Source organism: Cetorhinus maximus, chromosome 1 (genome assembly GCF_964194155.1).
Source record: "Cetorhinus maximus chromosome 1, sCetMax3.hap1.1, whole genome shotgun sequence".
NCBI classification, from domain to species: Eukaryota; Metazoa; Chordata; class Chondrichthyes; order Lamniformes; family Cetorhinidae; genus Cetorhinus; species Cetorhinus maximus.
The window spans coordinates 166510044-166524379 of record NC_135879.1 but is presented as its reverse complement, the minus strand read 5'-3'; the positions used below and the strand labels follow the sequence as shown (position 1 = coordinate 166524379).

General features: G+C 46.4%; 1 protein-coding gene across 2 annotated transcripts in view; it reads left to right on the top strand.

The window, feature by feature from the left end:
- The window catches only part of LOC144684961 (uncharacterized), a 154649-nt gene extending 141093 nt beyond the window's left edge, over window positions 1-13556 (top strand). For both annotated transcript variants that reach the window (XM_078549438.1, XM_078549429.1), the window contains one exon: window positions 9495-13556. In XM_078549438.1, coding sequence (XP_078405564.1) covers window positions 9495-9561 — 67 coding nt within the window. In that variant the 3' untranslated portion in view covers window positions 9562-13556. The remainder of the gene's footprint in view (window positions 1-9494) is intronic.
- Window positions 13557-14336: the final 780 nt, after the last annotated feature.

Below are 14336 nucleotides of genomic sequence, written 5' to 3'. Positions count from 1 at the left end.
CCCCAACCCCCATAACCATTAACCCTCCTGGTGTGACCTTAGACCTTCCCCCCAGTGACCCTACAACCCTCCCCCATCACCCTGCAGGTAAATGTCCATGTCCCCTACCTTCCCAAGGATCCCACCCCCAGGACAATAGATATGCCCCCCTCATCCTGCCTATCCGCAGAATCCAGTTTTACTTCCATAGCCCCTCCAACAACCCACAGCGTCCCTTCACCAACATTGAAGGACCCTCGCCCTCCTATCCTACTGGCTCCCACTGCCCCCTTTAACCCTCACTATCCTTTCCTATGAACAACTCCCTCAGCATGCGCCCCAAGGACTCATCATTTGACATGATGGACCCCTCCCTCTAAACACCTTTCACCCCCCCATCATGTCCATTCACACCTGCACAACCCCCATGGCCATTCACTCCTGCACATCCTGCCCTTTCACCCGCCCGCACTCCAACACAATCCTTCCCACCCTCCCACTCCATACCACCTCACCCATTCCACAGACCCTGCAGCATCTCTCCATTTCCCCGACCACCCCCAACCTCCCCGGTCCCCTTCTAGGCCTCCACACCCGCCCCACCTCTTCATTCTGCTCCTCTCAGCCTAATTCCAACCCCCCGCACCCCCACCCCAGCACAGACCGTTACCGCCCAATAGTACCTAATGCAACTGTCCACCTGCGGTGTGAAGATCCACATCCTGGAAGCTCCTGTTGCATGAAGGGATGTGGGGTACATGGAAAAGGCAGGGCAAATGCACAAGGTCATAATGCTCATTTGGAGAGCCGGAGCATACACAATGGGCCGAGTGGCCTCCTTCTGTGCTGTTAAAATTCTGTGATTCTGTGAACAATGAAGATCCATGTCCTGGCAGCTCCTGCAGTGTGAAGATCCACATGGTTGATGCTCCACCCACTCACTGCTGCGCGTGGTGTTCCAGGGACCATGCTCGCTGCAGGTTTCCATCTTCCACTCTCCGCAGGCTGCCCCAGGCCTTCTTCTAGGTGAGTCCCGACTTGTGCACACCACGTTGGTCCAGATGTGTTCCGGATCGGCGTGATATCCCGATGACGGCACGGATAATTCATCTGCATCCCATTTACAGACGCAAATCGGCTTTACGCCGGCCCCTGGTGACCCGCCATGATGGGCGGGAGCGCATGTTCCTGATGTCATTTTATGCTGGTGGGAAATCGATTTTTCAGCTCCGGCCGCATTGCTCCTCCCTCCATAAACACGCCACGGGGTGACTGGAAAACCCCGACCACAGTGTCCGCACATTATTTTCTGTAGAGCAACTGCACCATATATGGGAGAAATAAAAATTCTGATTTCTCCTTTCTTTTTAAAGTCGACTGTAAAATATCTGTTCTAATTGTTGCTGCTCCCTAAGGGAGGACATAGTGTTCTTTTCTAGTTCCAGTGCCTATCTGATGTCGTAGGAAAAGCAGCTGAAATGTAGTACATTAACTTTTAATCTGTTAAATATATTGAAGTAGAGTTTCCATTTTATTCTGTTAGTTTTGCACCAGATTCCAGTGCATTTGGCCAAAGCAGCGTAAAAGATCAAAGCAGGATTTTCTCCTCGGTGTCCTAAGTGTAGTGGCAGACGTGAAAATCGGCGTTTTTCCCACCTGCGGCAATGGTGGGTTTTCCCGCCACCTTGTCCGCTTCCCGTCTCATTAAATATGCACGCATCGCTGGTGGGTGGCCTTTCATTCACCCATTCCGCCGTGAGCTCACTGCTTCTTCACTCTGGGCACCATATTTAAAGTGCAGCTGCGCACAGCGTTCTCAATGTCTGCAGGCCAGGATTGCTCCACTGAAGGCATGGACCCGAAAGCCAAGAAGACATCAGCCCCCAAATTCAGTGAAGCCTCACTGGAATACCTTTCAGATGCAGTGGAGGCCTGCCATGATATCCTTTACCCCCACTCTGGCCACAGGAGGTTCAGCAAGCTCACCAATGCGGCCTGGGAGGTGGTGGCAGCGGTGGCCTGCGTTAAAGCTGCACAGAAGAGGTCAGGCACCCTGTGCAGAAAGAGGAAGAATGGTCTCATCCGTGCCGCCAGGGTACGTCAATCATTCCAACACTCTCAACTCACACACTCACAAGCCCATTACACATTCACAGGGATCTCACTCACTGCCAGCCCAAGGGACATCATTAGGCCACAGCTGGAATTTTATGTACAGTTCTGGTCACCACATTACAGGAAGGACATAATTACTCTGGAGAGAATGCAGGGGAGGTTTACAGGAATGTTGCCAGGGCTTGAAAATTGCAGTAATGAGGACAGATTGGATAGGCTGAGGTTGTTTTCCTTAGAACTGAGGAGGCGGAGGGGTGACAAATTTGAAGTGTACAAGATTATGAAGGGCCTAGATAGAATAAACAGGAAAGACCTGTTTCCCCTAGTGGAGAGACCAATTACTAGGGGGCACAGATTTAAGGTGATTGATAGAAGGATTAGAGGGGACATGAAGAAAAACTTCTTCACCCAGAGGGTGGTGGGCGTTTGGAATTCACTGCCTGGTTTGGTGGTGGAGGCAGAAACACTCAACTCATTTATAAGGCACCTGGATCTGCACCTGAAGCGCTGTAACCTGCAAGGCTACAGACCAGGTGCTGGAAAGTGGGATTAGAATGGGTGGCTAGTTTTGTATATTTTCTTTATCGGCCAGTGTCGACACAATGATCTGAATGGCCACTTTCTGTGCCATAACATTTCTATGGTTCTATCATCACTCACTCTCACACACACCCTCATATCTCCATCTGGGCTCATCTCCTCTGGAGATCGCGTCCTCATCCCGTCCATGGCCCCGCCCCCACCTCACCACCCACACATGCCATGCATCCTTATCATCATCAGATCGGGGGGTGGAGTGCCGGAACTCAAGCTTCTCTCTCAGTTTGAAAACCAGGTCGTTGAGCTGGCCGGAGAGGATGTGGACCATGCCTGCAGCGATGGTGATGTTGTTGACAAACACCCACGTGAAGGCCCTGCTCAAGCCCCAACGACACCTTGGATGAAGATCCTGAGGACACCACAGTGGAATACCTGTCACAGCCATACACTCCACCAGCGCAGAGACACACACCTTGGTGGGACCTAATTCTAGGTCACAATCTAGTGAGCACAGCACACAATTTGGTCCAAAGCAGGCAGAGGCAGGGACATCTGAGGTCGCTGGCACTTGGAGGACTGCTGGAGGCCAGGGTTCTGCTGAGTCAGAGTCAGATGATGAGCCTCCTTTCTCGGTCCTAAATCAGTTGGTGGAGCTGCAGGGACGATCGCGGGAATATCAGGAAGGGATGTCTGCTGCATTCCTTAGATTGCAACGGATGATGGAGAAGTCTGTCCATGTTCAGTCTGAGGTGATAGCACCTGCATCGAGGTCAACACTGGCAGGATGGCGGCCAACATGGAGACCTTGGTCCAGGACATCGGTCCTGCATTGCTCCAGGAGCTGCACTCCGTTGCTGTAGCCACTGGTGGCAGTGGCCATGCGAGAGGGGATAGGGCACCTCGATCTACTCCAGCTGCCCCTTCTCCTCAAGGAATCAGCCTCATGCAGGCTGCCATTGTGATTAGGATGCTGGAGAGAAGCTTGAAGAGGCAGCACTGGAAGGAGCCACTCGTGTAGAAGTCCAGAGCGGCTGTCACTTTCACAGCCACTGGCAATGTGGCTCCCAGTCCCTGTGGCACCAATTCTTGGATCCCTGGACATGAGGCGTCGGTGACACTTTTTCTTGCTCATCTGCAGAAAAGACATGTGAGTTCTGTACCCCCTCGGTCTTGCAAACAACTCACACGTAATGTCACTGTGAGCCTCATCTTCTGCGTTTGGAGGGGGCCCTGCTGCCTCTTGGTCTTGAGGGTTTAGCTTCTCCCTTTGGCGAGCCAGACACTCCCGTCACAATCTTCTCCTCCTTTTCTCCTGCCCGTATGCGATTATGAAGGCAGCGATAAATCCAGTCTCCATCTTCCTGATGGTCTGCTTTCTGCAGCATCAATCAGAAACAGACATGAGTCAGCATCAGTCTGTAAAGGTCATATTTCTGTAAATGACTTGTCAGTAAATGTGGGTTCAAGGGCTTTGTTCCCGTGTTGGAAAGTACTCACCCCAAAAATCCAGGTCAGTGCAGGATTTATTTTAAGATGCGCCTTTCACCACCACCACCACCCCCCCTTTGACATGACTGACTGCTATGAGATTGGCTTTGGCCAGGTGCTTGGATGTGCTGCTCTCAGCCCAGGCACTTAAATCCTCATTCACTGCACTCCAATACTACACTCCTTGGAATAGTCATGAGGGAAAATGTTTAGTCAGGAACTGAGATTATGTAAGGAGGGCCTGAGACTTCTCTTCTGTGAAGCTGCCAGCACCACGATTCTAACAGGCACCTGGAACTTGATCAGTCGCCCAATTGCTGTGGAGTGCATTACTGCTGTGGGGGATCTCTACGCTGTGAATAAGGGGTTAATATAAGGAGATTGATTAGTGCCACTTTGCGGGATTATTCTGGCACGAATGCACATCATAGTCGAACTTTCCTGATTCCCTGCATTGTCATTGAAAAGCTCCTGACATGTCTCAGTTGTGCATCTCCCCTCATTTGGGAATTCACAGTTCAGTTTTGTGCTTCTTTATTTAACTCCCCGGTGCAGTGCATCTGTCCTCCAATCGGCCCTCAGAGTTCTCACCAGCAGAGTATGGCTTCATTTTAATTTTGTTTCTGCAACATTGCTGCAGGTTGGAAGATGGTGGCGCTGAGGTCTCACTACCAGACCAGCTTGGACCCTTCCTGTGTGAGTGTGGAAATCCCGCCCATCGTCCTGCAGGAGCTTAATGTTCAGGTTTCCCTCTGTCCAAGAACCTCTCAATCCTTCCCCTGTATTCCTTGATCCCATCCTGATTGTGGTGGATATCCCTTTGTTACCCGCTGAACGTGGTGAGGTAGGTGTACCCATGCCCTGTGTGGACCTTACCCTTCACCATCTTGAAGCCACTTGCACAGTCTGACATATACCCCACTTCTGACACCCTCGAATGCCCCCACAATAACTTCTCCCCATCTAAAGGCTGCAGCTGCCTCCCCTGACTGAATATGCCATCTGCGGGCCAGTATGATGCCAGAAATCCCCTGGACCAAGGTGTGTGATGTTATGACAACGCCCTGCGCACAACATACTGGGCATGACTGAGGCTGGACTGACATGCCCTCCCCCTGCCTGGACTAGGACAAGGACAGTCTTTGCAAGCTCAACGATGAAGCGCTTCTTCATTCAGCGCTCCTCCCATTCTGGCCTAAAGTCGCTTATGTCATCCTGTAACCGACTCTCTCCCCACCTTGGCACTGAGGATGCTTTTACATCACCCCCCCACCCACCCCAAGTCATTTGTCTGATTGCAGCCTTCTCCACTCTCCTCCCCACCAGTGGAGGCCTTACCCTGCAACACATTAAAAGTCATCCTTGCCTCACCTCGGGTCTGGTAGGTAGAGACATGCCTCTGACACCCCCTGAAAGCGATGTGACGTTGCCTGTGAAGCCTGGCGCTGAGTCTGAGTTGCTGCGAGTGCTGTGCAATGCAAGGTAGGAAAACGAACCTCAAAGTCACGGCGAAGGTCAGGTCGCCAGGTGCATGTCACCTATTCTTACTTTTTAAAAATTCATTCGTGGGATGTGGGCTTTGCTGGCTGGGCCAGCATTTATTGCCCATGCCTAATTGCCCTTGAGAAGGTGGTGGTGAGCTGCCTTCTTGAACCACTTCAGTTCAAGTAGTGTAGGTACACCCACAGTGCTGTTAGTTCTGGGGGTTTTACTCAGCGACAGTGAAGGAACAGTGATATATTTCCAAGTTAGGATGGTGAGTGACTTGGATGGGAACTTCCAGGTTGCGGTGTTCCCACCTATCTGCTGCCCTTGTCCTTCTAGATGGTAGTGATCATGGGTTTGGAAGGTGCTATCTCAGGAGACTTGGTGAATCCCTGCAGTGCATCTTGTAAATGGTACACACTGCTGCCACTGTGTGTTGGTGGTGGAGGGAATAAATATTTGTGGATGTAGTGCCATTTAAGCGGGCTGCTTTGTCCTGGATGGTGCCAAGCTTCTTGAGTGTTGTGGGAGCTGCACTCATCCAGGCAAGTGGGAAGTATTCCATCATACTCATGACTTGTGCCTTGTAGATGGTGGACAGGCTCTGGGGAGTCAGGAGGTGAGTTACTGGTCGCACGATTCCTAGTCTCTGACCTGCTCTTATAGCCACAATATTTATATGGCTATCCCAGTTCAGTTTCTGGTCAATGGTAAACCCCAGGATGTTGATAGTGGGGGACTCAGTGATAGTAATGCCATTGAACATAAAGGGGCGATGGTTGGATTCTTTCTTGTAGGATTTGGTCACTGCCTGACACTTGTGTGATGCGAATGTTACTTGCCACTTGTCAGCCCAAGCCTGGATATTGTCCAGGTCTTGCTGCATTTGGGCATAGACTGCTTCAGCATCTGAGGAGTTGCAAATGGTGCTGAACATTGTGCAATCATCAGCGAACATCCCCACTTCTGACCTTATGATGGAAGGAAGATCATTGATGAAGCAGCTGAAGATGGTTGAGCCTAGAACACTACCCTGAGGAACTCCTGTGGTGATGCCTTGGAGCTGAGATGGCTGACCTCCAACAGCCGCAACCATCTTCCTTTGTGCTAGGTATGACTCCAACCAGTGGAGAGCTTTCCCCCTGATTCCCATTGACTCCAGTTTTGCTAGGGCTCCTTGATGTCACACTCTTTCAAATGCAGCCTTAATGTCAAGAGCAGTCACTCTCACCTCAACTCGGGAGTTCAGCTCTTTTGTCCATGTTTGAACCAAGGCTGTAATGATGTCAGGAGCTGAGTGGCCCTGGCGGAACCCAAACTGGGCATCAGTGAGCAAGTTATTGCTAAGCAAGTGCTGCTTGATAGCACTGTTGATGACCCCTTCCATTACTTTACTGATGATGAAGAGTAGGCTGATGGGGCGGTAATTGGCCAAGTTGGATTTGTCCTGCTTTTTGTGTACATGAGATAGCTGGGCAATTTTTCAGGGGTACGGCAAGTTCTGGAGCACAAGTCTTCAGTACTATTGCTGGAATATTGTCTGGCCCCATAGCCTTTGTAGTATGCAGTTCCTTCAGCCGTTTCTTGATATCACGTGGAGTGAATTGGCTGAAGACTGGCATCTGTGATACTGGGACCTCTGGAGAGGCCGAGATGGCACTTCTGGCTGAAGATTGTTGTGAATGCTTCAGACTTATCTTTTGCATTGATGTGCTGGGCTCCTCCATCATTGAGGATGGGGATACTTGTGGAGCCCCCTCCTCCTCCAGTGAGTTGTTTAATTGTCCACCGCCATTCACGACAGGATGTGGCAGGACTGCAGAGCTTAGATCTGATCCATTGGTTGTGGAATCGCTTAGCTCTGTCTATCACTTGCTGCTTATACTGTTTGGCACAAAAGTAGTCCTGTGTTATAGCTTCACCAGGTTGACACCTCATTTTTAGGTATGCCAGTGCTGCTCCTGGCATGCCCTCTTGCACTCTTCATTGAACCAAGGTTAATCCCCTGGCTTGATGGTAGAGTGGGGCATATGCCGGGCCATGAGATTACAGATTGTGTTCGAGTACAATTCTGCTGCTGCCCATGACCCACAACGCTTCATGAATGCCCAGTCTTGAGTTGCTAGATCTGTTTGCAATCTATCCCATTTAGCAAGGTGGTAGTGCTACACAACACGATGGAGGGTATCCCCAATGTGAAGGCAGGACTTTATCTCTACAATGATTGTGTTACTCCTACCAATACTGTCATGGACAGTAGCAGTTGCTACAACTGAGTGGCTTGCTAGGCCATTTCAGAGTCAAGCACATTGCTGTGGGTTTGGAGTCACGTGTCAGCCAGGCCAGGTAAGGATGACAGATTTCCTTCCCAAAAGTGCATTAGTGAACCATCAGCAATGGTTTCAAGGTAATCATCAGGCTTTTAATTCCAGATTTTTATTCAATTCACACTCCACCATCTCCTGTGGTGGGATTTGGACCCAGGTCCCCAGAGTATTATCCTGGGTCTCTAGATTACTAGTCCAGCAACAATACCACTACACCATCACCTCCCCAGGAGATGGCTATATACCATTGTGAAACACGTTAGTCTAATTGGATGTCAATGTGCTCTCTTGATCCAACGTGGGTCGATGATTCCAGTGAGCAGTCCTTATAATGAGATGCAAGTGTATTAAAATTAGGTTCCCGAAGTGCCGTAATGGGAAATGTGGCCTTGCATTGAAAGGTGGAGTGGGCGAACACAGACTGCTTTTATGATAGCAGTAAACTGACTATTTCGATTTCACAATATTTTTTACTCCCACCTGCCATGGTGCCCAGCTCAGGCAGGAGCAGAAAGCCCTGGACCATGGAGATGTTTTTAATTCATTCATGGGATTTGGATGTCGCTGGCTAGGCCAGCATTTACTGCTCATCCCTAATTGCCCTTGTTCAGAGGGCATTTAAGAGTCAACCACATTGCTATAAGTTTGGAGTCACATGGAGACCAGACCAGGTAATGACAGCAGATTTCCTTCCCTGAAGGACATTAGTGAACCAGATGGGTTTTTACAACAATCGCTGATGGTTTCATGGTCATTATTAGACTGTTAATCCTAGATTTTTTTTTCATTGAATTCAAATTCCATTATTCCAACCATTCCACCATTCGAACCTGGAACCCCAGAGCATCACCCTGGGTTGTCTGGATTACTAGTCCAGCGACAATACCACTATGCCATCGCCTCCCCCTACTGAGCTTTCATGCTGGTTCAACATTCAGCTCAACTGGATCAGGCCCCACCCACAAAAGTGGTCACACTCCTAGGTTGGAGTTATGAGACCCTGTTGATTCTGTTTGGGAAGGCTTTTCAAACTGTACTCATTTTCTTGGGCACACAGGCATCAGGAGGGACATATCCTAAAGTATTTAGTTTGCAAAGAATCTGTCTGGTGCACACCAATGAACTGTTAAATGATGCAGATTAGTCATTTGATTTTAAATCAGGTTATTCATAGATGGAGAACTGGACACTCTTTCTAAAAATTCTTGTTTTAATTACATTCTATTATGTTGCCCTATTGCTCTGGTGCATGGAAGATTTTATGTTTCTGATTATACAATGAATTCCAGTGGAAACGTGTAACCGAACTAACGCAATTTCAAGCATATTTTGGGTGCATTTTTCCAGTTGCACTCAAAGCTGAAACTCTACCTCATTATATTTATACGGCAACTAATTGCTTTCCTGATGCGAACTGAACAGGCATAAAATAAAAATGGAAATATGTTAACTGGGTTTTATTTCTATTTTGGAAGAAATAAGGTTTTATTGTGTTTGTATGCTTTACATAAAAAGCATGTAGAAACTGTTACAATGTGTCCTTTTTCTTTCCTTAACCAGGCTCCGTCGCAATGCAGAAGTGGCACCTTACTTCATTTTTGGCGAGAATGAAGAGAATGCCAGATGAGCTATTAATCATCCTGAAGAGACTGATACACATTGTAGCTTTGGTGCCTTATTTGCACATTTTACATTTTTGGATTGTTAATTTTACTCATCACGTTTAGCCTAATTTTCAGAACTGCAGAGGGCTTTAAAACACAATCACAGAATCCAGAATGGTTGCAGCATAGATTCACCCAGTGCCAGTCCTGCACATTCTTCCTTTTGAGATAATAATCCAATTCCCTTTTGAATGCCTCGATTGAACCTGCCTCCAGCGCACATTCAGTGCATTCTGGTTCCTAACCACTTGCTGCTTGAAAAATGTTTTCCTCATGACGCCATTGCTTCTTTTGCCAATGACCTTAAATTTGTGCCCTCTGGTTCTTGGTCCTTCCACCAATGGAAACAGTTTTTCCCTATGTACTCTGTCCAGACCATTCATGATTTTGGATCCGTGGTCTTTCTACCAAAATGAATCACTTCACATTTCTCTGCATTGAATTTCACCTGCCATTTGTCTGCCCATTCCACAAAATTGTCTGTCCTTATTGAAGTTCTACACCATCCTTCTCACAGTTCACAATGCCTCCAAGATTTATATCGACTGCAAATTTTGAAATTGTATCCTGTACACCAAGGTCTAGGTTATTAATATATATCAGAAAGAGCAGGGGTCCTAACATCAACCCTTGGGGAACTTCAATATAAACCTTCTTCCAGATCGTAGACCATCCATTTAACCACTATTCTCTGTTTCCTGTCACTCAGACAATTTCATATCCATGTTGCTACTGTCCCTTTTATTCTATAAACTCTAACTTTGCTTACAGGTCTGTTGTGTGGCACTTCATCCAATGTCTTTTGAAAGTCCATGTCCACGACATCAACAGCATTACCCTCATCAACCCCCTCTGTTATCCTGTCAAAAAACTCAAGCAAGCTAGTTAAACATGATTTGCCTTTATCAAATCCTTGCTGACTTTCCTTAATTAATCCGCATTTGCCCAATGGACTATTAATTTTGTCCTGAATTATTGTTTCTAGAAGCTTCCTTACCACCAAGGTTAAACTGACTAGCCTGTAGTAGCTGGGCTTATCTTTACACCATATTTTGAACAAGGGTGTAACATTTGCAATTCTCCAATCCTCTGGCACCCCCCCAGAGTCTGAGGAAGAATGCAAAATTATCGCCAATGCCTCTGCAATTTCCACTTTCACTTCCCTCAATATCCTTGGATACATCTCATTCAGTTCTGGATGCCTTATCAACTTTAAATACAGATAACCTATCCAATACACCCTCTTTCTCAACTTTAAACCCTTCAATTGTCTGAACTACCTCCTCTTTCACCATGACCTGCGCAGCATCTTCTTCCATAGTAAAGGCAGGTGGAAAATATTCAATTAATACCTCAGCCAAGCCCCCCTGTACAACTGAGCCAACCATAGTGCCATTGGTACCTTGGGCTCTGTCTGCACTCCCCAAATTAGCTATCCCTTTCATCAGTATTCAGGGATGCACTCAGGGGACTCTTGAACTACCTGCTTGTTTCTTCTCAGCTGCCTGGTTCTATCTATAAATATGCCAACCAGGAAGCTCTCAACCTCATGGATGCGCCGCAGTGACGTCAGCTGCTGCCCAAGCCCCAAAATCTGGATCTTGCGCTGCAACTGACAACACTTTCTGTACATTTCCAGGAGATGGGGCGTGCCCTGGAATTCCCACACTGCACATGATGAACATTTGAGAGGTAGAAGTTGCCCTGCCATTCCTCAATCAGATAATAAAGCTTAATAATAAACCCTAATACTACTAATAAACCTTACTACTACTAATAAACCTTACTACTAAAAAAAAATATTTACTAACTACTCACTTCCATTCTGTTACACGTCACTTTAATATAGGAAAACTAAATGCTTTACTTAACCCATTTTTTAAAAAATAAAATTTTAAATTTCTTAGCCACTTAGACTAGCTCCCTGACTTTCGAGAAAGGGAAACATAGCAACAATACTTACCAGCCATTCAACTCGCTGTCCTCCTGTGATGTCATATTTTGATTTTCTTCACTTGTTCAAAACCCCAGCATGCTGCTGGTCCTCTCCACTCCCCAATTCTCTCCTCAGGCAAGTGATAGACCTTTAGTTTGGGCTTCAGTTTATCTTCTCCCCAGTGCTCCCTATTTCTTCCAGGTCTGCTCCAGTTCCTGATTCTCTCCTCTAGTAGCAACCAAATATATCTGGGCATGAAAGAAATAGTTGAAATAGTTGAAATATTCATGCCAGTTTTTGACAGCTGTTGACCTCTTTAGGTTTCTGATGTTCGCTAAAATGTGCACAATTATCCTACACAAACAACCTTTGCGGGTTGCCTTCATTCCATTTGTGAACTAATAACACTCTTTGCACTGAAAAAATTTACCTCCTCATTTCTTTTGAATAAGAGATTTCTTTCTGCTGAGATTTAGAGGCTGATAGGCTGATAGATATTTTTTAACTTTTGTAGTTCTGTAACTTTGTAGTATTTTGTACTAGGCTAAATAAATTTTAAGTACCAGGATGAGGTGGAGTATCCAATGGATCAGTGGTAACGTTTCACGTGGTATAATAGTAAGCAACATCGCCCAGAAAGGTCTCAGGTTTATGTCATCTTCATTAGATTTCAGCTGGGGCAAGAGTAGGCTCCATATTGGCCTAAATAATCCAGAGTTGGGCAAGAGAAATTAGCCAAATTTTTACTCCTGATTGCTACTTAGTGACCCTTTTTAAAAATAAAAAGTGCAGGTATGGTGAGATATGGGAACCAGTCTTGCACTTGAAAATGGATAATCGTAGTAAGGAAATAGAGGGGAATTTGCTCCTACTTACTTCATGGCAGTTTCAGGGATTGATGAGTTTTCTGGGAGGGTTTTTGTGACACAGGTAGGAACTTCTCATATGAAAATGGGGATTATTAAAATTGAGACTGCTTTGACATCTGTAACCTAGAGTTTGTTTTTCCTTACTCTTTCATGGGATGTGGTTATCACTGGCAAAGCCAGCATTTGTTGCCCATCCCTAGTGACTTGCGAGGCCATTTCAGAGAGCAGCTAAGAGTCAACCATATTATTGTGGGTCTGGAGTCACATGTACGCCAGATCAGGTAAGGATGGCAGATTTCCTTCCCTAAGGGGCTTTTAACAATTGACAATGATAGTTTCTTGGTCACCATGACTAGTTTTCAATTCCAGATTTTATTAAGTAATTGAATTTAAATCCCATCAGCTGGAAGGTGGGATTTGAACCCATGTCCTCTAGCCTGGCTACTAGTTTATGAGCCTAGTGACATTCACCACCATCTCCCCATCTCTCTGAGCCTATTAGAAAGGAGGCCTAGAATGGACCTACAGGCGGGAGGGCCTTTTACATGACCCACAAATTTTAAAGATAACTGCTTTTTAAAGGCCCTTGTAAAAGCATTATTTTCAAAAGCAAGAGTTCTTAATAATGCATGTACCAAGCCTTGAAACCTTGTAACAGTGAAGTCTGTCACTTAAAAATGTTGGCGAATGAACTGTTCTTTCTTAACCTAGTCACATGTATATTTGGAGAGGCTAATGGTGTTTCACAGCAATTCACAAAAGAGTTCAGCTAAACGCTGGTAGATATCCAAATTCAATATTGATACACTGGGGTTATAGTGATGCCGGTCAGTGGTGTGCTACATGCTTTGCAATTATATCATAAAAATGTTTATTTTTTTAATGTAATTGTTATCAACTTACTACTATGCGGTGTGTTGGAATACCTTACAGAACTTTGGACAAAATCCACCCATGAATGAGGAAGTTAAAATCACCTCTCTAGTGGTTGCAGAATTCCTACAGTGAAATGAATATGGTTCTACAGAGTAATGTCCAGTGCTAAGGCCGAATATTTTTTGCCCAAAACTTGCAGACAGCAGTGAACAGCACATTATAGAAGTAATGATTTTATCTCAGTTAGTGAATGAAATAAACTACTGAGCATCTACTGATTGACCATGTGAAAATTGCTTCATCATTTAAAGGCATTTCACTATTTGCTGTTTTCACACTCTCAAATAGCACAGGAATCTGGAAAGATTTTGAATGTGAATGATAAAAGGCAGCAGTCTCCTCATACTGTTCTCAAACTGGCTCATAACTGTCTCCATTTTGAGTGCCTGAACTAGATAATTTCCAGCCACAAGTGCAAAAGATGTTCAATAAAACTGCGGACAAACTCACAGGAACATGTAGCTCTCCAATGCGCGATTTGTGAAATTCTGTTTCGTTGGCGACTTTGAAGAAGTCACAATACAGCTGTAATTATGACCCTTCAACACTTCTCAAGCAGCAAATGAATCAGCTAATCTGTGTAATTTTCACAGTTTGATTATCTCGCTGTGGAGTGCATAGTTGTTGGAAAAAAATGTTTAAATGCCAGCAGAGATAAAGCTAATTTGTAGTTACTGAGGGGTTCACCGGAGGTTGGAGGAGAGGGGGACCAGTTGGGGGAGGGAGTCGATGGGGGAGAGAAGGGGATTGTATAAGGGTGGGATCAGGTGGGCTGCGATCCTGGAGATGAAGGTAGGACCATTTGGCTGGGGAGGAGGTGGTTAAGGACTGGGATGGATGTCTCAGGGAAAAGGCTGTGGAATCGGAAACTAGGGTGGAGGGTGGGGGTGGCAATTGGACAACCAGAGGGGAGGTGAAGGCCCATATCAAAGTTTGGAGGTCAGTGTAGGGCGGAGGTTGGAAGCCCCATGGTGGGATTGGAGGTCTCAGGGAAAAG